Source organism: Neoarius graeffei, chromosome 12, assembly GCF_027579695.1.
Source record: "Neoarius graeffei isolate fNeoGra1 chromosome 12, fNeoGra1.pri, whole genome shotgun sequence".
Classification (NCBI taxonomy): domain Eukaryota; kingdom Metazoa; phylum Chordata; class Actinopteri; order Siluriformes; family Ariidae; genus Neoarius; species Neoarius graeffei.
The window spans coordinates 65,360,324-65,385,368 of NC_083580.1; the positions used below are offsets into that span (position 1 = coordinate 65,360,324).

Consider the following 25,045-nt stretch of genomic DNA (forward strand, 5'->3'; position numbering starts at 1 on the left):
TCACTTCTCGCTGTGAGACAACTTATGACTTTTTGTCCCAAGTTAACTTTTGTGTGAGACTGAGAAGTGAGGTAGGAAACCTAGTTATGTTCGGTTTTCTTTGAATAAAGATACTGACAAGTTGTCAACAGTTTATTAATCAGGGACGAGAGTGAGTGGTCATCAAAATAGCAGAAAATAGCTTCAAGATGCCCCCCGGGAAAATTTTGAAAAATAAGGCCTTACAAACCACTTGTCCTGCAATCTGAGCTGTAGTAGATAAAAAAAAAATATATCTGTTGTCTTTTTTATATATTTACATGAAAATATGTTTCAAATCAATAGGAGTATTGTTTGAATTCAAGATAAAATCACATTCTACATTCAAGGGTATGGTTATAATTCATGATCAACAAAAATGACAAACAATTCACATTAAACTTAAGTTTTATTAATTATCAAAATGTTCATATATTAAATAAAATTTCTTAGGGTGACTGACCTTTTCTCCCCATGTCCTCATTAGTTGCATATGATTTCTTCAAAAAGTCTTTTGAAATATTTAAGTTTTCAAAACTGTCAGCATTAATTCAGATTTACTATCATATACATGTTCAATGTATTAAATCAAACGAATGCTAAGTTTATGGGATAATGTCTATGTACACTTTATACAATTATTTATAGTTCAGTCACTTCTCATTTTCATTTGATCGTTTCGACGACTTCTTCAGCTTTTTGGCCAAAGACAAGAGCTTGTCAGTCCTCCCTGTTTTTTATACCAGCATTGATTTCACGTACCTTCGCTTCGTCTCGCTTGTCAATTGTATTCGGCATTTTGAGTAAAAAAGCCGATACGAAAGAGAAACGTATTTTTGAAGCGCAGCCACGATGAACATGTGCAAGTTTCGATAAAATAGAACAGATGCGGGTACTTTTGTAAGAACTGTTATGATTGGCTTTTGTTCTCTCCCACACTCTTGTAAGAACTGTTATGATTGGCTATCATGCTCTCGCCAGCGATGTTTTGGCCAATTACATTGTAGATAACACGTATTCTACCGCGAGACTTAAGATGGCGAAAATGAAAAAATGTAACATCATCGTAGGAATGAATTACGCTTGAGTATCACGAAGGAACATACCCCAACCCCCCTCAATAAATGAAAAAAAAAAATCTCAACGGATTTGGCATAATATAAAAAGGTCGATTTTTACTCAGAAAAAGCGGAAATCTGCCGAAAAGCGGAAAAAACTCATCCCTGATTAATGCTTCTGTCATTATTAAAGAAGTCCAGAAGAATTTGTCAAATTGTTCAGGTACAGGTCCGGACCTGTACCTAAACCTCTGTACCGGTACCTGTACCTGATGTTACGTTTAGGTACGCAGCCCTACTGTGCACTGAAACCATGCAAAGCTCGCGCAGCCTGCTGGCGCTTCTGCAGGTAACACAGGGCTTTGAACCAGAATTTTTTTCCTATTGGTTCGTTCCAAACAGAAACGGAATTTTAACGTTTCCGGTTTTGGGTTCCACCATTAAATAGACGTTCCCGAACCGGTTAGAACAAAAAAATTTCGTTCCCGGAACGGTTAATTACGTTCCCTGCCAGCTGTTTAACAAATGGCTATAAAATTATGTCTCTGTCTCATCCAGCTTAAGCCAAATGTAGGCTAATTCTATTACAACCTTCATTAAATAAGACAAGAAATAATTCAAAACAATTATTATTTCAAATGTTGGCGATTTGGATTCTCAGTATGTCTTCCCATCTACACAAACAGAAAAAGTGCCAAAAATGAAAGAGAATTCGTTTAGTGTGTTACCAAAGGCTAGTCAGGCCCTATGCATTGATAGGCTAACAGAGGTTAACGTCATTTAATGTTCGCGAGCCTCTCAATAACGTGGACAAATATATTGATATCGTGTTTGAAATTGACGTTTTTGAATAACGATAGACTGCAATATTTACCTCTTATTTAAGATGTGGAGACGTGATAGTAGTCCACCCTCCCGCTCTCTACATTCAGTCAGCGAACGTCACACAGGAAGTGAACCCCAGCGGGTCATAGAAACTTGCGCAGGAGAAGAATGGCTTTTTAATTTGTAGGCTACGGAAACTTTGAGGAACGAAATAAAAACCGGTATTAACCGGTTACCATTATTTTTAATAAGCGTTTCTGTTCCGGAGCATAAAAAATAATAAAGTTTCTGGTTTCGTTTCTGTTCCATGTGAAATAGAAAAAGTTCCCGGTTTTCGTTTTCGTTCCTTGAACCGGTTCAAAGCCCTGAGGTAACGTCACGAATCTGTCTCCAGACTCCCTTGGGATTTTTCCAGACGCGTTTTGTTATTTTATTTTTTTCTGCTGTAGACAGATGGCCTTGTGCAAAATTACCCTTCTGGATGAGTGTGTAAAGGGACATACTTTCATAAAAAAAAAAAAAAAAAAAAAAAAAAAAAACCACGAAATTGGTCCAGAATATGCCCTTTAACGAGCTACAACTGGGGATAAACTGAAACCTGCTGTACACACACTTCACACTGTTTACATACAGAGGTGGACAAATTAGTAATCCAGGTACCCAGAAGATTTTGTATCCATGCTATAAGTTTGTATTCATAGTGGATAAGTAGGTTAAATAACCAGAAAACAAACTAACTAACTAACTAAATAAATAAATAATCCCACTCCTTATTGCCTTCTGCAAAACAAAACCTTTGTCCACCCCTGGAATACAGAAGACAAAAATGAACTCAACATGTGTTTACTTTCAGAAAGTCTACAGCTGTGGTGGTTTCTGAACTCACATACCGATAGAAATGATGAGATCCCGGCGCAGCACAAAGCCCACCAGTCTCTGTGACTCGTGTGAAACCACGACGGGAAAGCCGCTGTAAGATGTATCAGCGATGAGAGTCTCAACCTCCTCTACGCTCATGCCATCCTGCGTAATGACTGAGAGCGGGGGGTCACTACGACGAGGCCGCATAACGTCCATGGCCAGCGTTTTGTGGCTGAACTCCTCTTTAGGCTCCAGGAACGGGTAGCCGTTCAGACGGATGTGGGCCTCGTAGATGCCCTCGCGGCCCAGTGCGTCCGCCACCCACTTACTGGTCATAGTGGCAGCCATTAGGGGCACAATATACTCCAAACCGCCGGTCAGCTCAAACATTATGACCACCAGGGAGACTGTCATCCGAGTTACACCACCTGCAGAGTCAGAATATACGTAGAAGCAAGAAGATTTTACTTCGTTCCTTTTTTCGCATGCTCTACATCTCTGCTTCATTTCAAATCTTTCATCAAAAGAAACTGCATTTGTGAGTTCTTCAATACTGAAAATTCAAACCCACCAGTGCAGTCTGTCGGTCATAATCTCTTACCCAAGCAGGCAGCAGCTCCACCATTGCATAAAGGCCTGGTGTGATGCAGTCTGCCCCAGGTGAGCACCAACCCCTAAAGATAACCCAGTCATGGTTGTAATATGCCAGCTGTTCCATGCCCACGCCTAACAGCCTTCCTGCAATCGCCCCCACAGCCATGCTGGGGATGAACAGACCCGAGGGAACCTGCATAGAGAAAAATGACCAGTCAATACTCAGACCCCCCCCCAAAAAAAGACAAATAATTTAAAGAAGAACTGAAGTCATTTTTAAACTTGCTTTATTTCTTAATTAACGTGTTATTCAATTACATTTTAGTAACCTTATATCGTGACTCGTACTGGCAACTAACTGCAATTAAATATTATACTTATCAGCCTATTCGGTTTTTAGCCATGTTGAATTTCGTTTGTTTGGTCCACGACAGGCGTCGCTTATCCGCACGATCTTCACGAGACTTGTGCGAAACTTCGAAACGTCAAGCGTCAACCAGGTGTCAGTGCCGCCATTTTGAAAACTGTTTTCCAAACTAAATATTGCACAAAAACGAGTTTAAATGATGATTACTACCTACTTTTTTCCCCAAACTTTCCTGACTGCTATCAAAACAAACAAAACTTCCAGCTTGATTAAATCAGCGTTCGAAAGAGGGCGCGCGCGTCTTTTGACAATGCTGGCAGATGTTGGTCACTTTGATTTCCGCTGTACGTTTTACTTCTGTCCTACGATGTCTCGCACAGGTCTCAACGAATCTTGTTTACTTTGACATACGGACTAATATATTACATAGCACAGGGTCTCTGCACATTTCTGACCAGCAAAAATAATACTTTTTAAGACCATTTTAAGACCACTGAGTATAAAAAATAAGACCACTACCGCGGAACAAATACGTACAGTAAAAAAAAAAGCACACTCTAGGTTAAGTTCAAAGCATTTTTTTAAATAAATAAGTGCATCTTCAGTTTACAAAACAGAACATTAGCTGCCTTCTCGATATTTTAATAGTAGGGTACTGCCATGAACATAAACAGTGAGGAAACAAGGAAGTTTGACTACTGATCGAACTGCCTCAGTGCATCGGATTTCTCCTTAATGTCAGCCTTCAGGCCAACCAACTCCTCCCTTTTTTCTTTGGCTCGACGTCTGAGTGTGTTGGATTTTGTTATTAGAGTTGCCATTTTTGTTCCACCAGAATTTTCTGCTTTGTCAGCCATCTGGTCCGCTTCATTTTGTAGACCATCACATACCCCCTCCAATGCCACTCTCTTTCTTTTCAGCTCCTCAAGCTCATTTTTTTTAAATAAATAAGTGCATCTTCAGTTTACAAAACAGAACATTAGCTGCCTTCTCGATACTGTCAGTATTTCTGCCTTCAGCGTAGCGGTTGGGGCGAATGCCGCGAAAGCACTTGTGCTGGGACCCGGAGACGCTAAAGCTGGCATTGCACTTTTTGTGACCGTAGAGGCGAACATTGGCATGGGGACTGTTGTTGCCCGACTAGCAGCATAGCACATATGCTTTTCCCCTTTCGAGTGAGCGTCAAGGGCTTTACAGCCCATTGTTGTTAACTTGATGTCTTTCCGACATACCTTACATCTCGCTTCATATTCTGAAGTTGCTGTTGTTAGCCAACTTTTCTATTTTGGCTCCTCAAGCCACTTGTTACTAAACTTACACTTCCCCATCTCCGTTCAAGTTCAACCACTTCTTCCTCGTCTGCTCTACTCTCAATGGTTCTACTACATGGATAAAAGAACACACTGCCCCCTGTGGCGTGGTTCCTGCGCTATTAGAACTAGTGCTAGACACACAACGGCTCTTGTGCTACTTGTTCAGCATCTTGATAACAAACGACGCTGGTTGAATAAATAACGTTAGCGCGGAAAAAAAATCCAGACATATGTTTGTTTTTTTTTCATTTACCGTAGGCTACCCGGATGAAATTTAAGACCTCCCATGTGAAATTTAATACCATAGCTCAAAACTAGCGAAATATAATGCTTTTTAAGACCTTAAAAAACACATATTAAAAATAAGACTTTTTAAGGATCCGCGGAGACCCTGTCATATTTCAAAAACACTCATAACTTGCTATAGCAGTGACAAAAATAGCGATCAAAAATGCGTTCCTATATTTAATAAAATGAGATCAATAGAGGGCGGCACGGTGGTGTAGTGGTTAGCGCTGTCGCCTCACAGCAAGAAGGTCCGGGTTCGAGCCCCGTGGCCGGCGAGGGCCTTTCTGTGCGGAGTTTGCATGTTCTCCCCGTGTCTGCGTGGGTTTCCTCCGGGTGCTCCGGTTTCCCCCACAGTCCAAAGACATGCAGGTTAGGTTAACTGGTGACTCTAAATTGACCGTAGGTGTGAATGTGAGTGTGAATGGTTGTCTGTGTCTATGTGTCAGCCCTGTGATGACCTGGCGACTTGTCCAGGGTGTACCCCGCCTTTCTCCCGTAGTCAGCTGGGATAGGCTCCAGCTTGCCTGCGACCCTGTAGAAGGATAAAGCGGCTAGAGATAATGAGATGAGATGAAAAAAATATATATTGCCTTCAGTTCTCCTTTAAAACTGCATACAACATGCTGCAGTTACAAAACCATCAGTCCAATAAAATGAATAATGTAGTCAAGTACTGTTCTCATCGCTGACACATTACAGATTAAAAGGCGCAGTACGAAAACGTGCCTCATGCTCTTAATGGACCTCAACAAACACCGAAACGTTAACATTTGCCAGCTTTAAACTCCAATTAAAACAGAAACTCTTTGCTCATTTTTAATAGCTTTGCTTTTTTACATATATACAAGATGAAGTGCAATTTAATTATATAAACACTTACAGATGAACTCCTGTCGGGAGAATAAACTGTTGTCAAATGCTATCTACACCGCAGGCAATGTGTTATTTATCTGACAGTAGAAGCGATATAGAGATGCGTATTTCAGTCAGTCATTTTCACAGCTCATATTTCACAGACAAAACGAGTACACCTATTAACTCCGACAGGCTGATCATGACCTCATACAGCCCATTGAGTTTGTGCCCTCAACAAAACACAGCAACAAAGTCTGCATGGCATTCAGTACAACAGCACTCCCTCTTGGGTGATAATCCCGATATTAAATTATTCACAGCGTGGTTGAATGCTTGAATTTGATTGGTCAGATGGTGCGCATTATTTTTGTATATAACAGGATGGTTTGGACAGTAGCTCCAGCTGTAATATGAATAGGTTATTATTAAATGTGCTCATTCAAATATGCTGTTTCCATAGTAACAGCTCATCCGCAGGGACTTGTATGACAGATGCTCCAGATCATCCAATACTAATAATAAACATATTTAGAATTAAAAAAAAAAAAAAGTGTTCTTTAACAAAGTAAAATCTATAATATTAGGAGAGATTTATTTAACATGTACAACACACTCAAGGTGTGTGACAATGACAAGGCATGGACGGACGGACGGACGGGTGAAGGAATGCCAGTTTACCATAGCTATAATATACACTCACATGCCAGTTTATTAGGAACACCCGTCCACCTGCTGTTTTATGCAGTTCTCTAATCAGCCGATCCCTCGACAGCAGCACAGTGCATCAAATCATGCAGATACAAATCAAGAGATTCAGTTAATGTTCACGTCAAACATCAGAATGAGAAAAACTGTCACCTCAAAGTGTGACTTTCTTTCACCGTAGTACGGGTGTTGGTTTGAGCCAGATGGACTGGTTTAAGTATTTCAGAAACTGCTGCGGTTTCTCCTGAGGTTTTCACTCAACAGTCTCTAGAGTTAAACAGATAGAACGGTGCGAAAAACATCGAGTTGAGTGAATGACAGTTCTGTGGGTGGAAACAAAGGCCTTGTTGATAAGAGAGGGTCAGAGAAAAATGGCCAGACTGGTTTGAGCTGCCAGGAAGGATATAGTAACTCATAGTAACTCTTTACAACCGTGGTTAGCAGAAAAGCATCTCAGCATGCAACAGCAGAAGAACACATTGGGTTCCACTCGTGCAGCAAAGAACAGGAATCTTAGGGTGTTTTCACACTTGGTCCCTTTCAGCCATCTAACCGAACTCAGATCGATGACTCAGCATTTTTTGTGCATATGTGAACACTCCAACCGTACCCAGACCCCTTTAAAGCGAACCGAACTGAGACCACCTCAGGAGGTGGTCTCAGTACGGGTTGCTAAAAATCAACGGTACGGTTCACCTAATCTGCGCATTGTGAACAAAAAGCGCACCGGGTTCACTTCGCCTTTTTCACTGTAGTTTAACCTTCTTCGTTTGCCGTAGTTGGTCACGTGACTGTAGCAGGGAAACTCAACTTCCTTTTGCAACTTACCACAGCCGCTTTACAGTTCTCTGAACTTACTGACTGACGAGTCGGCCACAATAATATAAACTATATATGTATGTGTGTGTGTTTTTATATATATATATATATATATATATATATATATATATATATATATATATATATATAATATTAATATATTTATATTATATAATACATTTATTTTCCTTAATCCGCACTATTTTGATCAAAGAATACAGCAGGGCAAGCATGGCAGCAGACATTTTGATTCAAGAGAAAATTACCCAGAATTCTGTGCACTGGGGGTCTGAGGGCTCTAGAGGACCTGGTGTGAACAGAAAGAGGACTGAGGCCCCATCAAAGCTTAACTGGACCAGAAAGAGAACCCAGTCCTCTTTGTAATAAATTCACAGTGTGAACACAAAAAGAACTGAGTTCTTTTTCTGTTGGTCCACTTTAAGAGGACTGAGTCTGGTTCCTTTAAAGGGGACCAGGTGTGAAAACACCCTTAGACTCAAGAACAAGTTCCTATTAAAGTGGCCGGTGAGTGTAAGCGAGAACAGGAAATAACTTGTCTTTTGGACATTTCACAATATTAACTATAAACTTTAAAGCAAGCGGCCTTTCGATTTCATAAAAAAATCGGTGATATTATTTCTGTAATCTCACAAAGTATCAGGCCATTCTGTGGCTGGGAAGTTATTTAATTTGAGGGGATTCCCGAGCAAATAATGTGCATGAAATCGCTCGCTTCGCGCAGTCAAGCAGACAGATGAAGTCAGTGTGCGCATATGCAAGTTAACCTTGACTGTGCACTGACTGTTCCATCATTCTGTCGCTAAACGAACAGCTGATCACACCGAGGTGCTTGCTGACCGCCGATATTTATTAGTTTGGTCCTGCGTTTCCTTTCCTTCGTATATAACATAACGTCTTTACTTCTCGCTTTCCGTTACTGTAGTCGGTCTTTCACATTTCATTCGCACACTCGCATCCTCCATTGTTCCCTCCTGTTTCAAATTTGTATCCCACAATGCCTTGCGTGAATAGGGAAAGCCCACCACGCCATGCATGACATAGTATCTTGAATTGGGTCATGGTGAAGCAGGAAAAAAAAATAGTGGAGAATTTAGGGCCACATGGCTCTAAATTAATTAATTGTTCTATGGGGGGGGGGGGGGGGGGGGGGGAACCTAATAAAATCGGAAGTCTGTGATTTGAATTCAGTAGCTTTCGGTCCACTAAACAAAAATAACTTGAGTGTCGGGAAAAATTCTGTTTATGACCTACACTTGAAAAATCTGAAAGGCAGTACAGCTTTAAAATGTGTGACGTGGGGGCGTCGTGGCTCAGGTGCCATACCATAAATCTGGGGACCCAGGTTCGATTCGGGCCTGAGGTCATTTCCCGATCCCTCCCTGTCTCTCTTTCCCGCTCATTTCCTGTCTCTACACTGTCGTATCTAATAATAAAGGTGAAAAAAGCCCAAAAAATATCTTTAAAAAAATAAGTAAATAAAATAAAATGTGTGACGTTTCATACAATTCCTGTAATAAATTAAACACTCATCACTGGCATATTACATTTCATTTAAAGGCTTTAATACTGAATGTGTGTAGTCATTTCATACTTTAATGAAGCAGTTTTAGACAATTTAATTTTGGCTTGTTAAGATTAACGATGAGGAACCCATCCATCATCTGTAACCGCTTTATCCTGTCCTACAGGGTCGCAGGCAAGCTGGAGCCTATCCCAGCTGACTACGGGTGAAAGGCGGGGTACACCCTGGACAAGTCGCCAGGTCATCACAGGGCTGACACATAGACACAGACAACCATTCACACTCACATTCACACCTACGGTCAATTTAGAGTCACCAGTTAACCTAACCTGCATGTCTTTGGACTGTGGGGGAAACCGGAGCACCCCGGAGGAAACCCATGCGGACACGGGGAGAACATGCAAACAGCTAAACCACTCTGACAATGATGAGGAACATCTATGTAATTTAGAAAAGCCTGAATAAATAGACAGAAAGACTTAGATTTAAAATTCATGATTTGTTTAAAATGAACGACTTGTCAAATTCCTTATTTGTAAATTAAATTGGTTACTGTGATTGTAACAAGGAATAACCTTTAAATTAGCCTGAGAGGAGAACATCAGTACAGTGATATGTTAAAGGGCATATCACGGGTAAATTCAGGAGCAAGATCAATGTAATTCTCCTATTTTATATTAAACTTTGGTCAAATATCTGTAACATTCTGCATTCTCTGCAATTTTTTTACCTTGCGCAATACCAGACAAATTCAGTTGAAATCAAGCCATTTGAGGCGAATTGGTCCGCCTCGGAAAAAACCTGGCATTTGAATTTCCCGGCAAACATTGATTTTCGTGACGTCGCGTGCCGGACGCCTCCGTCTGAATCCTACTTCAGCGCTGGTTTGTTTATGAGAAAACAACCTGGTGGTTTGCTGCAAATTTCTTCAACGTTATCACGCAATTATTAAAATGGTTAACAGATGTATCGTAGGAGGGTGTAGCAACACCAATCTTGATGGGATTAGTACTCATCGTTTTCCAAAAGCCCAGACAATGAGAGAGAAATGGGAGCGCTTGGTCTACACAGGCTGTGCACTGAAACTGTGCTAAGCTCGCGCAGCCTGCTGACGCTTCCGCAGGTAACGTCACGAATCTGGCTCCAGACTCCCTTGGGATTTTTCCAGACGCGTTTTGTTACTTTATTTTTTTCTGCTGTAGACAGATGGCCTTGTGCTAAATTACCCTTCTGGATGAGTGTGTAAAGGGACATACTTTCATATTTAAAAAAAAAAAAAAAACACATGAAATTGGTCCAGAATATGCACTTTAAAGTGCCATTCCACCATTGGATGTATTTTTTTGGCATAAAATACAATATATTTTATGACAACATGACTAGAGAGAGAAATCTTTTAGCTTCAAAATGATATATCAAACATAATTTTTTGACAACGACAAGTATATTAATTTTGCGACCAAAGTCACCTACCCTTTTAATTTCCGCGCGGTAGTGAAACGTGATGTCATCGGCAGGTTCCCCTTCTTGTGTACCACGTCACGTGTGACGTGGCACAGATTATCAGCAATGGCGGATAGAACGCGATTGTCAGCTTCGGAAAAGAAGCGAAGGAAAATAGCAAGTGATGCCCAAAGGAGACGGTCGATGGTGAATATCGGCACAGCAATCAACAAGTGGAAATCGCGTTCTATCCGCCATTGCTGATAATCTGTGCCATGTCTACACAAGAAGGGGAACCTGCCGATGACATCACGTTTCACTACCGCGCGGAAATTAAAAGGGTAGGTGACTTTGGTCGCAAAATTAATATACTTGTCGTTGTCAAAAAATTATGTTTGATATATCATTTTGAAGCTAAAAGATTTCTCTGTCTAGTCATGTTGTCATAAAATATATTGTATTTTATGCCAAAGAATACATCCAATGGTGGAATGGCACTTTAAGATGTTTCCTATAGTTTTGTTTGTTGCAGATCTTCCCATTTACAGCCAGTTTTATTTGTAGTTCACATGAATAATAATCAGCTCGTAAAATATACATTTTGGCTGCCCTACAATCACACAGTAGGCTTAATTTCTTGTGCGAATAAACGTTATTTGATCATATACAGTGGTAATGCTGTACTTCAGTTCGGGCTAAACGTCCATCCATCTTCTACCGCTTATCCGGATCCGGGTTGCAGGGGTAGCAGCCTAAGCAGAGCAGCCCAGACTTCCCACTCCCTGGAAGAGCTGGTGGAGGTGGCCGGGGAGAGGGAAGGCGGACTGATCCCCGGCTAACTTGGGTTAAATGTGTTTCAAAGAATTTTACTCAACACTCAAATGCTGAAGCAGGCTACTTTATACACTACTAGAAAGTGATCCTTTACAAAACCGCTCAAGGAAAACCAAGGAGAAATCAAAAACATCCTTAAGGGGTCCCGAAACCATGACTAAATGTCAGCAGTTTTGAAACAAGTTATATTTTAAGTAGTGCTGTCAAGCGATTAAAATATTTAATCGCGATTAATGTCGCGACTGTCATAGTTAACTCGCGATTAATCGCAATTTAATCGCACATTCTTGTCACACGAAAAACCATTGTAATTCTCTTACCAGCATAAAAAAGTGAATGGGCTTGTTTTGTACCAATGTTTTTCTTATTGCAAAGCATAACACGTCTTGACACAGCCACTGCAAACTGAAACCTAAGCTGAGCACCGTGGCTCTTCGTCCCGAGACTAACAAGAGAACCATGAGTGAAGTGATCTACTGCTTGAGTTAGTCTATCAGAGAGACAGGTTACACAGTGACGGTAGGCTTGACTTGCTTGATTATAATATAAAGTACACTATTATATTAACTTTAAGTTGTTCGTTGATAAATATTGCATTGAATCTGATCTTTACTGTTTCAGCTCACTTAAAGGGATAGTTCGGGATTTTTGACATGAATCTGTATGGCATCCCCATCAATAGTGTCGTGCAAACACACTGACTTACCCCTGACAGCATCCTGTGAGTCCAGTTCTTGTCCAGTTTTGGTCCAGACGAAAGTAGTCCGGCAAGTTTGTTGGGGTCACGAAAGTAAAACGTTTTTCGTCTCAAAACAGTACGTGTTCAAAAGAGTGATATATTTGCATCACAAAACCGTTGTCAAATAAAAAGTCAGACCACGAAATCGCTTGGCACTATTTTCTCTCCCTTCTTATCACTGCGTGCTGCCGCCAGGTGACAGCCACGGCTGTTTCATTCATTCACTACGTTTACATGCACATAGAGAGAATCGAATTTCTGCCGTTGCTCGACTGAAATCGAAGTTCAAAATGCCATGTATACACCTTAATTCGGCTGAAATTGAACCGAACTTGAGTTCTCGGAATCGAGCTACACGACCTAGTTTATGCGATTTCTGCCGAGCTATTTTGCGCATGTATACCCTATCGAGCTAGTTGTCGAGCTACTTCCGGAAGTGACGAGTGACGAGACCACAAGCGGGAAACACAACAGCCTCGGTCGGCATGACAACGAATCATGACAACGGCATGAATCTTTTCTTTTTGTGGCATTGTTTGCACTGTTAAAATTTAGCTCACTTACTGTATCACCAAATACATCTGTACAGCTGTTGCATAGCTGTGAATTGTGTACATAAACAAGTCATTGTATTTGTGTGTGTGTGTGTGTGTGTGTGTGTGTGTGTGTGTATATATGTCCAACATCTGAAGAATGTCAATAAAAACAAAACAACTGAACTTTTTGTGTGTTTATTAAGACATAAGTTAAATTGTAAGCAAAAAATGGACTTTAGAAAAATATTATTGTGCAAAATAAGTTGTCTTACAAAACAGTGGTCTGCGCCGGACAGTTTGTAGCCATAGTCTGTTAGAGCAAGCCTAACAGCTTGAACACGGAACTGCTAGTGTTGCCAGATTGGGGGTTTTAAGTGCATTTTAGCGGATTTGAACATGTTTTGGGCTGGAATACGTCAGCAGTATCTGGCAACACTATAGCTCTTCTTCATGACGACAACCGGAAGTGTACCAACACGATGGGGCGTGTAGCGCCACGTGTGGCTCGGGTGCACAATGCACTTTGCACAATAGCCCGATTTCACTTGTGCATGTAGGATTGGATTTCTCTGGCACCTCTGCTGGGACCCTTTGCTCGATTACCAACAGCAGCTCGATTTGGACGTGCATGTAAGCGTAGTCATTGTTTACTAGTGATGGGAATTTCGGCTCTTTTGGCTCGTCTTACTATAAGGAGCCGGCTCTTTCGGAAGAGTTTTTATAATTATTTCTCATGACTTGTACATTCACATCGAGTACACATCAATGCAAATTAACACGAAGGGATTTACTAGACCAATTTATATCTGGAACTATTTTCAGCCACAGCACAGGCAAAAGCACCGCTGCAGGCGCAAACACACCGCGCAGCGCCTGAAAACGGGTGTGCAGCGCCTGAAAACCCATTTTCAGGCGCTGCGCGGTGTGTTTGCGCCTGCAGCGGTGCTTTGCCTGTGCTGTGGCTGAAAATAGTTCCAGATATAAATTGGTCTAGTAAATCCCTTCGTGTTAATTTGCATTGATATGTGTACTCGATGTGAATGTACAAGTCATGAGAAATAATTATAAAAAATCTTCCGAAAGAGCCGGCTCCTTATAGTAAGACGAGCCAAAAGAGCCGAAATTCCCATCACTAAAACAATGAATGAAACAGCCGTGGCTGTCACCTGGCGGCAGCGCGCAGTGATAAGAAGGGAGAGAAAATAGTGCCAAGCGATTTCGAGGTCTGACTTTTTATTTGACAACGGTTTTGTGATGCAAATATATCACTCTTTTGAACACATACTGTTTTGAGAGAAAAAACGTTTTACTTTCGTGACCCCAACAAACTTGCCGGACTACTTTCGTCTGGACCAAAACTGGACAAGAACTGGACTCACAGGATGCTGTCAGGGGTAAGTCAGTATGTTTGCACGACACTATTGATGGGGATGCCATACAGATTCATGTCAAAAATCCCGAACTATCCCTTTAACACATTTTGTACTTTTACACTTTCTGCCTGTTGATACGTCGCGCTGTCCAATCAGAGGCGGCCAAATTTGCATATTACAGGAAGGATTTCTGGGATAGCATTGAGTTTACAGTTCAGAGGGATCTGGCTTCTTTAGACGCTGTCTTCTTAAAACTGAATAAATATTTAAAAAGAGCCAAATGAGCCAGTCTTTTGAACGGCTCTTTTCAAAGAACGGATCACAAAGATGCGGATCCCATCAAAGAGCCATAAATCCCATCTCTACTAGCGCGCCCCGCCCACGCTGCTTCTTTGAGGGAGGAGGGCAGAGGACTCTGGCTGTGCGGGGCGTGGCTAGCCGCTATCGTTTTTCTAAGCAAAGCCTCTGTTCCAAGTTCCTGGCAGTTTCAAAAGCTTATGAAAAACCTACATCATGTCACAGAGCGTTAATCTCGCAATAAAAAAATTATCGCCGTTAAAATTGAGTCAAGTTAACGCGTTAATAACGCGACATTTTTGACAGCACTAATTTTAAGCCAACATTACTTGCAGTTTTTCATTATAGCGGCAAGATCCAGAGAAAACCCCCACCGTTTTCTCTCTGACTTCTCTTTTATGGCCCATCAGTAAACCTGTCACTTCCTGGCCTCTAAAACTATACTTATTTACAAGGCCCAATTTTCAGTGAGCTCTCACAGTGACAGATTGATGTGTGTAAGATAAGCAAGCACAAAGACTGTTTGTGTGCCACTAGTGTCAGCATTCAACTTTTTCATAGAATATGCTTTTAAAAGAACACTTTTCTTTCCAAGTCTGAAATTAAAATGCAGCCTTTGCTCATTTTTATTAATTTTACTGGGTTTGGTCTTGAGACATATTACTCGTTAATAATGTTCAAATTAGGTTATTTACTGAAAGAGCTGAGCTACTTTTTCAACTGACCTTCATGCCAAAGGTAACCACGGTAACGAGCATCTTGAAGACGAGCGCCAGTGCCAGCTGCCACATGGCCGTGAAGACTTCGTGGCCGGCGGGTCGGTCGGGCAGAGCGTTGCTGTTGCTCTTGATGTCGGTTGCGTTGGCGTAGTTACACAGCTGAGAGGAGTCAAGCAGGCCGCAGTCATTGAACAGCTCGGAAATGAGCTCGCTGGTGCTCATACGTGTGTAGCTGTTGGGGAAAGCCAGCACAGCCGTGAGCGCCGTCACCACCAGCACCTCCAGGACTGGGTAGTGGCCCAGGCGTGTTGTTTTGCGCCGCCGACACCAGGAGATGTTCGCCCGAATGAAGAAGGCACCCCAGATGCCACCGAAGATACCCAGTAACACAAAGGGCACCAGTTCAACAAGGTGCCAGGGAGAGTGAAACTCCACATAGAACAGCACCAGCCGACTGTTTCCAAACGGGTTGATGGAGCGCAGCGTGAAGGCTGCCACAAGGGCGGCGAAGAAAGAACGCCACAGTGTCTTTAAGGGGAAGTAATAACTCACCTGCAGGAGAGAAATGTTCAGAGAGAACTGCTTGGTGAACTTAGTGCTCTGATCGACTATAAGAGATAAGACTTCTATTCCAGCAGAAGTAACAAACCACTTCAAAAACAACCGAACAGCAGTAAAAAAAGGGAATAACTGGAGGGCATTTACCTCCTCTAGACTGAAGAGAACTCCTCCAATAGGAGCACCGAATGCCACTGAAACACCGACTGCAGCAGCAGCGGAGAGTACCTGATGTAATAAACAAACACACAATAGAGAGAACGGTTACAATAGACCAGAACCAACAAAGCTGAGGTGTAGAGTTTAGTTAAAACTCCCAGACTCTATTTAATTTCAGGATAGTTTTACACACTTCTTCCTCATTTCTCTTTCTCACACACACACACCTCTCGCCTTTTGGCTTCATTCTTTCGGTACTTGGTAAAAAGATGGCACAGTATATTTCCACAGCAGCAGGCTACATGGACCAGCGGCCCCTCTTTGCCCAGACTCAATCCAGACGACACGGCCAGCACCAGAGTGATTGTTTTAATCATCAGGGTCCACTTGCCCAAGTAACCGCGAATGATGAACCCGCTGAGGATGGTCTTAATCTGAAGACCAGAGTGAGAGCAAAACATTTCTGTCAGAAAAATATCATGAATAACAACTAGAAGCTCCGCTCGACAAAACTGTGTCTTCTACAAACAGTAAAAACAGATTAAAGGAAATCAATACTGTACCTCTGGGATACCAGATCCGCAGGCATAAGGAGCAAAGGCTCGAACTAGAGACACTGCAAGGAAGGAGAAGAGCAGAGCCCAGCACACGTACATCAGATAGCTAACGATGTAAGCAAAGGGTCCATCGTTGGAGCCAATCATGAGCTCGGCCCAGCTCTTCCACTGCGGACACTTGTCTCTCTCCTGGAATGTGGCCTCATTGGAGTTCCAGCAGCATTGTTCATGGTTGAACCAGAAACCATTGAGACATACTCCTTCCTTCAGGTCAGTCATCCAGTGAGCAGAGATGTCGATCCCACCAGCCAGAGCACCTTCACAACAAATGAGGAAATAAAGCAGAATGGATAATGGAGGATTCATCAATAAAATATCAAAGTCCCTTCCCACACCACGTGGCGCATACGGCAGTGCCGATCTCCATTTCTGTAGTGCTCGGCCTCTCGCCTATTACATAGCTAGGGTTACAGTGGGGTAACCGCGAGAGTTTGACTCCCCACTTACATCTGTATTGTAGCGTGCCTTGCCAGACGGCAGTAGGTACCTTTTTTTTTTTTTATGAAGATCAATAAAATATACAACCTCAAATCAGAAAAACTTGGGAGGGTATGGAAAATGCAAATTAAAAAAAAAAAGCAGCAATTTCTAAATTTACTTTGACTTGTATTCATTGCAGACAGTATTTCATGTTTTGTCTGGTCAGCTTCATTGCATTTGTTAATATACATCCATTCGCACATTTCAGGCCTGTAACACATTCCAAAAAAAAATGTAGGGCTAGTAATGCGGTAATTAAATAATCAAGTGATTCGAAACCGATGTTAAAGGAACAGTCCACCGTACTTCTATAATGAAATATGCTCTTATCTGAATTGGGACAAGCTGATCCGTACCTCTCCAAGCTTTGCATGACCTCCCAGTCAGTCAGACGCGCTGTCACTCCTGTTAGCAATGTAGCTAGGCTCAGTATGGCCAATGGTATTTTTTGGGGCTGTAGTTAGATGCGACCAAACTCTTCCGCGTTTTTCCTGTTTACATAGGTTTATATGACCAGTGATATGAAACAAGTTCAGTTACACAAATTGAAACGTAGCGATTTTCTATGCTATGGAAAGTCCGCACTATAATGACAGGCGTACTAACACCTTCTGCGCGCTTCGGCAGCGCATTGATACAGAGCTCAGATATCAATGCGCTGCCGAAGGTGTTAGTACGCCTGTCATTATAGTGCGGACTTTCCATAGCATAGAAAATCGCTACGTTTCAATTTGTGTAACTGAACTTGTTTCATGTCACTGGTCATATAAACCTATGTAAACAGGAAAAACGCGGAAGAGTTTGGTCGCATCTAACTACAGCCCCAAAAAATACCGTAAAATACCGATCGTAATCGCGATTTGGTATAAAATCAGTATCCAGGAAAGGCCTAGTCTTTGAGGAGCAAAGATGGGCTGAGGATCTCCAGTTTGTCAAAAAATGCATGAGAAAATTATTGAAATGTTTAAAAACAATGTTCCTCGAAGAAAGATAAGAAGGGATTTGGATATTTCACCCTCTACGGTGCACAATATCATTCAACAATTCAAGGAATCTGGAGGAATTTCAGTGTGTTCAGGGCAAGGGCACAAGCCAAAGCTGAACACCTGTAATCTCCGATCCTTCACATGGCACTGCATCAAGAACCGTCATTCATCTATAGCTGATATAACCACATCGGTTAAGGATTACTCTGGCAAAACCTTTGCCAAGCACCACAATGCAGAGTTACATCCACAAATGCCAGTTAAAACTTTACTGTGCAAGAAGAAACTTTATGTGAACAGAAGTGGTGTCGGGCGGCATGGTGGTGTAGTGGTTAGCGCTGTCGCCTCACAGCAAGAGGGTCCGGGTTCGAGCCTTTCTCTGTGGAGTTTGCATGTTCTCCCCGTGTCCGCGTGGGTTTCCTCCGGGTGCTCCGGTTTCCTCCACAGTCCAAAGACATGCAGGTTAGGTTAACTGGTGACTCTAAATTGACCGTAGGTGTGAATGTGAGTGTGAATGGTTGTCTGTGTCTATGTGTCAGCCCCGTGATGACCTGGCGACTTGTCCAGGGTGTACCCCGCCTTTCGCCCATAGTCAGCTGGGATAGGCTCCAGCTTGCCTGCGACCCTGTAGAAGGATAAAGCGGCTAGAGATAATGAGATGAGAAGTGGTGTCGACTTTTCTGGGCTCGGAGGCATCTGGGATGGACCATCACACAGTGGAAATGTGCATTGTGTTCAGACAAATCAGTATTCCAGGTAGGGCTGTGCGATATATCGAATATACTCGATATATCGCCAAAAATTCTGTGTGCGATACATAAAATTATTATATCGTAACTATCGAGTATTTTATGGTCATCTTCCGACTTGCGTTCGTTTCGTGTTTGTTTAAAACATTTCCCGGTGGTTTTCTCCCTGTCCCTCAGGCAGTAACGTGAGAGGCTGCCTAAGGGTAAAGAAAACAATAACGTCACGCACTCGCCAACCAATCCCGGGCGACATCTTGGTGCTGAAAGGAACTTCCGGGAAGATTTTCTAGTTTCGGTTGTGTTGCCAGATTGGGCGGTTTTAAGTGCGTTTTGGCGGGTTTTGAACATATTTTGGGCTGGAAACCGTCAGCAGTATCTGGCAACACTGCCGGCGGGAAGATTTCCTGGTTCCGGTTTACAGCGCTGACTCAGTTCGTGCTGCATAGGCTACTGTGTAAGCTCTGTCAATTTTAGCGACAAATAAAAAATGGAAGCGGACGAATTGGTTCCTAAAAGAACTAGTAAGGGGTCAGTCATCTGGCATTTTTTTTGGGTATCGCGAGGAGGACGTGGAGCAGCAAATGCCAGTTTGTAAAGTGTGCAAAAAAACCTGTCATCACGAAAGGCAGCAGCCGGAATTATACACATCTGAGAGGCAGAGCCAGAAAACATTCAGTTCAAAAGTGTGCAAAGAGAAAAATTATGTTTTGCAGATCTCTCTCTCTTCTCTCCCTCAATCTCTCTCTCTCTCTCTATTGTGAATGTTCCAGTGGTTCTCAGTAGTCAGATTAATAGCTTGGAGATCTATTTTTTAAAATAATTTAATGAATGAGCACTTTTCCTATTTAGGCTAAATGTCTTTCTCAGTGTTGAGCTTGCACTTTATTGGTTTGAGCTCTGAGCAGCTCTGTATTGTGTTGCCCCTTTGTTGCAATTTTCAAGATTGTTTTTGCAGTTTGTGCCACATCTTTGTTGAATAAAAATAGTCTTATTTCAACTCAATTGTGATTAATCACTAACATGAAAATTTAAAATGTGTTGTTGAAAACCACCTGTAAAGTTAACCAAGAATGTTATTTAATCTGCAGGGATTGTAGTGAAAACAGTAAAGAGTAAAAAAGTTAGATTTCATGGGGTCCTTTAGAGGAGATTTCAATATATTGAGATATATATCGTATATCGTGGAACGGAGAAAACGTATCGGGATATTCATTTTTTCCCACATCGCACAGCCCTAATTCCAGGTCCTTTTTTTTTTTTGAGGAAACGGACACTGTGTGCTCTAAGATGACCAGGACCATCCAGACTGTTACGAGCAACAAGTCCAAAAGCTAGGGTCTGTCATGGTATGGGATTGTGTCGGTGCCCTTGGCGAAGGTAACTTACACTTCTGTGATGGCAGCATTAATGCAGAAAAGTACATGGAGCAACATATGCTGCCTTAAAGACGACAGGTTTTCCAGGAAAGTCCATGCATATTTCAATAAGACAATGCGAAACCACATTCTGCACAGAATGTGTGTGGTTTTTTTTTTTAAATAGCACTCTTACTACTCATCTTCGACTCATAAGTTTAAGATTCTTTTATTTGTCATTTCAACCATATATAGTTGGTACAGTACGCAGTTAAAACGAAACGTTTTTCCAGGACCATGGTGCTACATTAAACATCACAGGACTACAATCTACAACACACACACAGTGCAAGAGTACAACATCATGCTAGCTGAATGGAATCTATCTGATACACCACTCAACGCCAGCCAATATTATTTAATTATGTCACGGTTTTGGTTCTCCATGTCCTGGATGTAGCGCTTATGAAAAATACAAGTGGTGCATTTCCCAGTAAAACACTCGTGTCCATATAATATATTATGCCAAGAACCGCTCAACTAAGTAAAGAGAAACAATAGTCTATCATTACTTTAAAAAATGAAGGGTCTTTTAATTAATAAAAATAAAGAAAGAAACATACTGGTACTGTACACACACTATGAATAAATTTGCTCATATCCAGTTAGATAAATGAGACCCAATGCTTGGGGATTTGAGAGAACTGGACCTACTATCAGTTATTAGAGTCAATGGAGGGGGGGAAAGTCATTACTAACCTGACATCAGTCCAACCAATAACATGAGGAGCCAACCAGAGAAGGCATCATTGATGCTCTTCATTAAAGCCCATGTCGACTCTTTGCTCTGACTGGCAATCTGCAAAATACATGCACAATCAGTGCCTCCAAAACAGACTCGTAGATATTACTACAGTATATCCCGGGGGTGTCCAAAGGGCTGAAGATTTTCAGTCCAACTCAGCAGAAGTACACCTATTGCTGAAAGATCTCGGTTATTAAAGGGCTGATGACACGAACATGACTCTATGCAATTTCTTAAATAAACTATACAACATGGCAAACATGTTAGATTTCTGTTATAATTACGTGAAAAGAAGCTGTTGTTACGCGAATATCCAACTTTTAATTGCGCAGCGCAAGAAAACTGGGTCCGTGGCTCGCGGCCATGTTGTGACGTCAGCGGAAGAACACGCTGCGGTTCACTGGCTGTCTACTCAATGGAAATGGCACATGAAAACGCCGGTGAACTCTCTAGTGCTAGCTCTTCCTTTTCTGGGAGTCTAGAATGGTGTTGTGAGTGGGATAGATCGGAAGAATCAAGTGATGACGAACACGGGTGCATCCAACCGTACAGGTTTGAACCTGTTACTGTGCAATCTGAGAGCGACTCCGACCCCGAGATGGACAGCGGACAGGCAGACAGCCCAGCATTGAACACCACAAGGTCGGATAACAAGGATTGGTAGGTCAACCCGTATTTGTTCAAAATGTTACGGAATCAATATTGTAATATTGTGTATTGTTGTCTTGCATGTGTAAACACTGCTTATATCATGTAAGCCGTATGCTACACTGAATACATAGTTCCTAATGGAGCATGCAAACGGCTAACATAATAAGCTTACGACTATGCCTGATCCGTGATACATTTAGGATAATATTGGCAGGCACGTCTTCTAGTTTATGGCTTCTTAGTTTTATCCTTGAATGAAGCAAAATATTTGATAACCTACATCAGCGTAAGCAAATGACAATCTGTAGCCTATTTGTCTGGCTAAGTTAGCTTTCCCTCAGTGTTTGCTTTGAGAAACAAGCTTTCACAAGCAAATACATGACTGATATCACGCCGACTTTATGATTACATTTATGATTATCATGAATGTGTACTCTATGAGCGCTCTGGAGCGAGTCACTTCCAAGATGGTCGCGCAGACCGCATGGTTACTATTTTTAGCATCATATCGGAGCACTCTATAGCGCTACGTACCTTTATCTTATGTCGTTTCTCAACACATGTTCTGACAGGAGGACTGTCTTTGGAGGAGTCGCCTTGTCCCAGGCGACTGCTGGATCCGGCATAGCTACTAGTAGACCCCCTCCGGAATACTGTAGGCACTGCTGATGGTAGCAGCACACGTTTGTGCTGAACTGAACACCCAAGAGATTCCTTTAAGCTGGGAAGGGTGTCAAAACAATCCAAATCGAAGTGTTCAGAGCACAGGACGGATGTTGGTGAGGGCTCCCACTTGTCACGAGTGCGCCTGACTTGCTTCACCCACTTCGCATGCAGCTCGGGATCTCTGGGAAACTTGAATAAACTTACCCCATCCTTGTGGGTTTTGGAGCAAAAGCCGGCAACACAACGCGAAGGCATAATAACTATATATTAGGGCTGTAACGATATGCGTATCGAAATCGAAATACGCAGAGCCACGATCCGTATCGCGATACAAGAAGGCAGAATCGCGGTACACCCTTTCAAACTTCTCCTCAGCCCAAAAACAGAGGCGCTTCCAAACTTCAATTTATGAATACTTTACTTTTTATTTAAATTACATTTTAAACTTACTTAAATTACTTTTATTTTTTTTATATCTATTAGTAAGTCGTTTTTTCGCCGACCTGCGACAATCTTCTGCGAGTCACGCAACGTCCACACTCGCCACTGGCAGAGCATTCGTTTCTTTTAAGCAGTCGCCATTCTGGTTGCGACGCGGGGAGCGAATCTGTAAACAAGCAGCTCATTGGCTGGCTAGGTGTGCCACAAGCCAATCACAATCACTTGACCGGAAAGGCATGCAGTGTTGCCAGATTGGGCGGGTTTAGGTGCTTTTTGGCTGGTTTTGAACATATTTTGGGGTGGAAAACATTAGCAATATCTGGCAACACTGAAGGCATGTCTGCTTGGGCGGAAGCCTTCTATGGTAGTTACATTTTGACACGCGAGCAATGTTTCACCATAAAAATTCCGTAATTTCCATCTGTTTTCTGCGATCACAGAAAATCATTGGCCCTATGAGAGTGAGACAGTGAGAGAGCCACCCCCCCAAAAAAAATCTTAACGGATTTACACGATTTGGAAAAATGACTTTTTCAGAACTGAAAAAAACAGAGCTTCCGGCTCAACAGTATTATTTTGAGAAATAAAACAATATCTTTGGATATACATTTGTTCATTTTTGCATACATATTACTCATTCTCTGCAGTGGTCTGAATTATTTGTTATTAAATAGTTAATGTAAGTAAGTAAATGTTAATAAGTCAAATTTACTACTTTAAAAAAACATTTTTTTAAAAATCGTGGGCGTATCGAATCGTGGGTCAAAAATCGCGATACGAATCGAATAGTGAGTTGGGTGTATCGTTACAGCCCTACTATATATTATAATAATGTATAATAATAATAATAATAATGATAAACTGAACACCTGTCACATCAACAACAAACTGGTAAGTTAGGAGGAAGGTTCTTTCGCTGACGTCATATAGCCCCTCCTCCTCTTTCGTCTCCTGGGTGCTGCAGCCCCGTCAAATTTGCCCAAATAGCCGCGTTTTTTATCATAACTTGTAAAATAGGCGCCTTCATGAATTAATATATGGATCATCGGGAATTACTTTTTATGTTATAAAACATCGCCAAAGATGTCAAAAACGTGTCATCAGCACTTTAAACACACGATGACGTACAGATCAGGTGCTGCTGTACGGCTGGAATGAAAACGTCGAGCCACACTGGAGACTGGATTGTATCTTACTGCAGTGTAGTATACACAACCTCTCTGTGACGATCCCGGTCCTTGGACTTTTCTCGCACCCAGTCAATAGTGTTGAAGTCTTCATAAGTGCCCACTCCAGGCACTGGCTCATCTAGAAGGTCCATCAGCTTAGGAACGCCATTAAACCCATTCCCAACTGCACCTGCACAAAGAGGATGTTGGACAAATACAGATGGAAAAGTTGAACTTACACCACAACCTTTATGCGTTCATGGAATCTGTACTTTCAAAGGAATCAATTTGAATAATCTGAAAACGTATCAAAAAAATATTATATTTCACACACGCAACTGTATACTATTATTCTAGGAAAATGTTATAGGCAACCATTTCTGCAAAGTGGTCTAACAGCAGTTTTTAAAATCAGAACCAAGTTTATTCCCGAGTACATTCTCACATACAAGGAATCTGCTTTGGTGCTCGAACAGTTAAGATAGAAGAATTTAGCAAAGACAAAAGTAGTTATATACGTAGAATTAAAAAAAAAAAAAACGAATATTCTAAAATATACGAATTCAAAAAGTGGACATACGAGGGTAAGTCAAAAAGTTCTAAGACAAATGAAAAAAGCTTTATTTTCATAAATAAAGATTATTTCTCTACATATCCTCCATTTAAGTCTAAACACTTCTGTAAGCGATGTTTCCATCGGACAGTTCCTTCTTTGTATTCCTTTTTTGAATTCTTTTTGAAATTATAATATCTGTCTTAGAACTTTTTGACTTACCCTCGTATTTAAAGGTTATGTACATAAATTGTTGAAGTCCAAGCTGTACAGTATGTCCCGGAATGTGCAAAAAGTAGGTCACATAATGAAGATGGAGAAAAATGAATGTACTTTACAGCTTGTTATAGATCCTGCCGTAGGCTCCGACTACTCCTTAGCAAAAACGAAGCGTTTAACACCTCAGCGATCGGTGTGATTCCTCATTGGTTTTAGCCGTTACATTTCAGAGATAACATTAAAATGAATTGTAGTGTGATGCGGCCTGATGCAAAGTGGACTATTTTCCAACAATAGCACTTTCCAAAGTGTATTATTCATCTCACAGCACAGCAATTTTCCTACGATTACAATTTTTATTTATTAAAGAATTACGTCATGCCTTCCCTCACTAGCCTCTCATTTTTCTCTGTCTTGAAGTTAAAGCTGATTATTATGAAGCACTGACAG

General features: G+C 41.6%; 1 protein-coding gene across 1 annotated transcript in view; it reads right to left on the reverse strand.

Annotated features, from left to right (window-relative positions):
• The window catches only part of clcn5a (chloride channel, voltage-sensitive 5a), a 44,524-nt gene that overhangs the window by 16,462 nt on the left and 3,017 nt on the right, over positions 1 to 25,045 (reverse strand). The window contains 9 exon segments of the mRNA XM_060936251.1: positions 2,792 to 3,190; positions 3,364 to 3,384; positions 3,387 to 3,549; positions 15,194 to 15,739; positions 15,893 to 15,973; positions 16,132 to 16,338; positions 16,468 to 16,778; positions 20,851 to 20,950; positions 23,871 to 24,013. Of these exon segments, the coding sequence (XP_060792234.1) occupies positions 2,792 to 3,190; positions 3,364 to 3,384; positions 3,387 to 3,549; positions 15,194 to 15,739; positions 15,893 to 15,973; positions 16,132 to 16,338; positions 16,468 to 16,778; positions 20,851 to 20,950; positions 23,871 to 24,013 (1,971 nt within the window).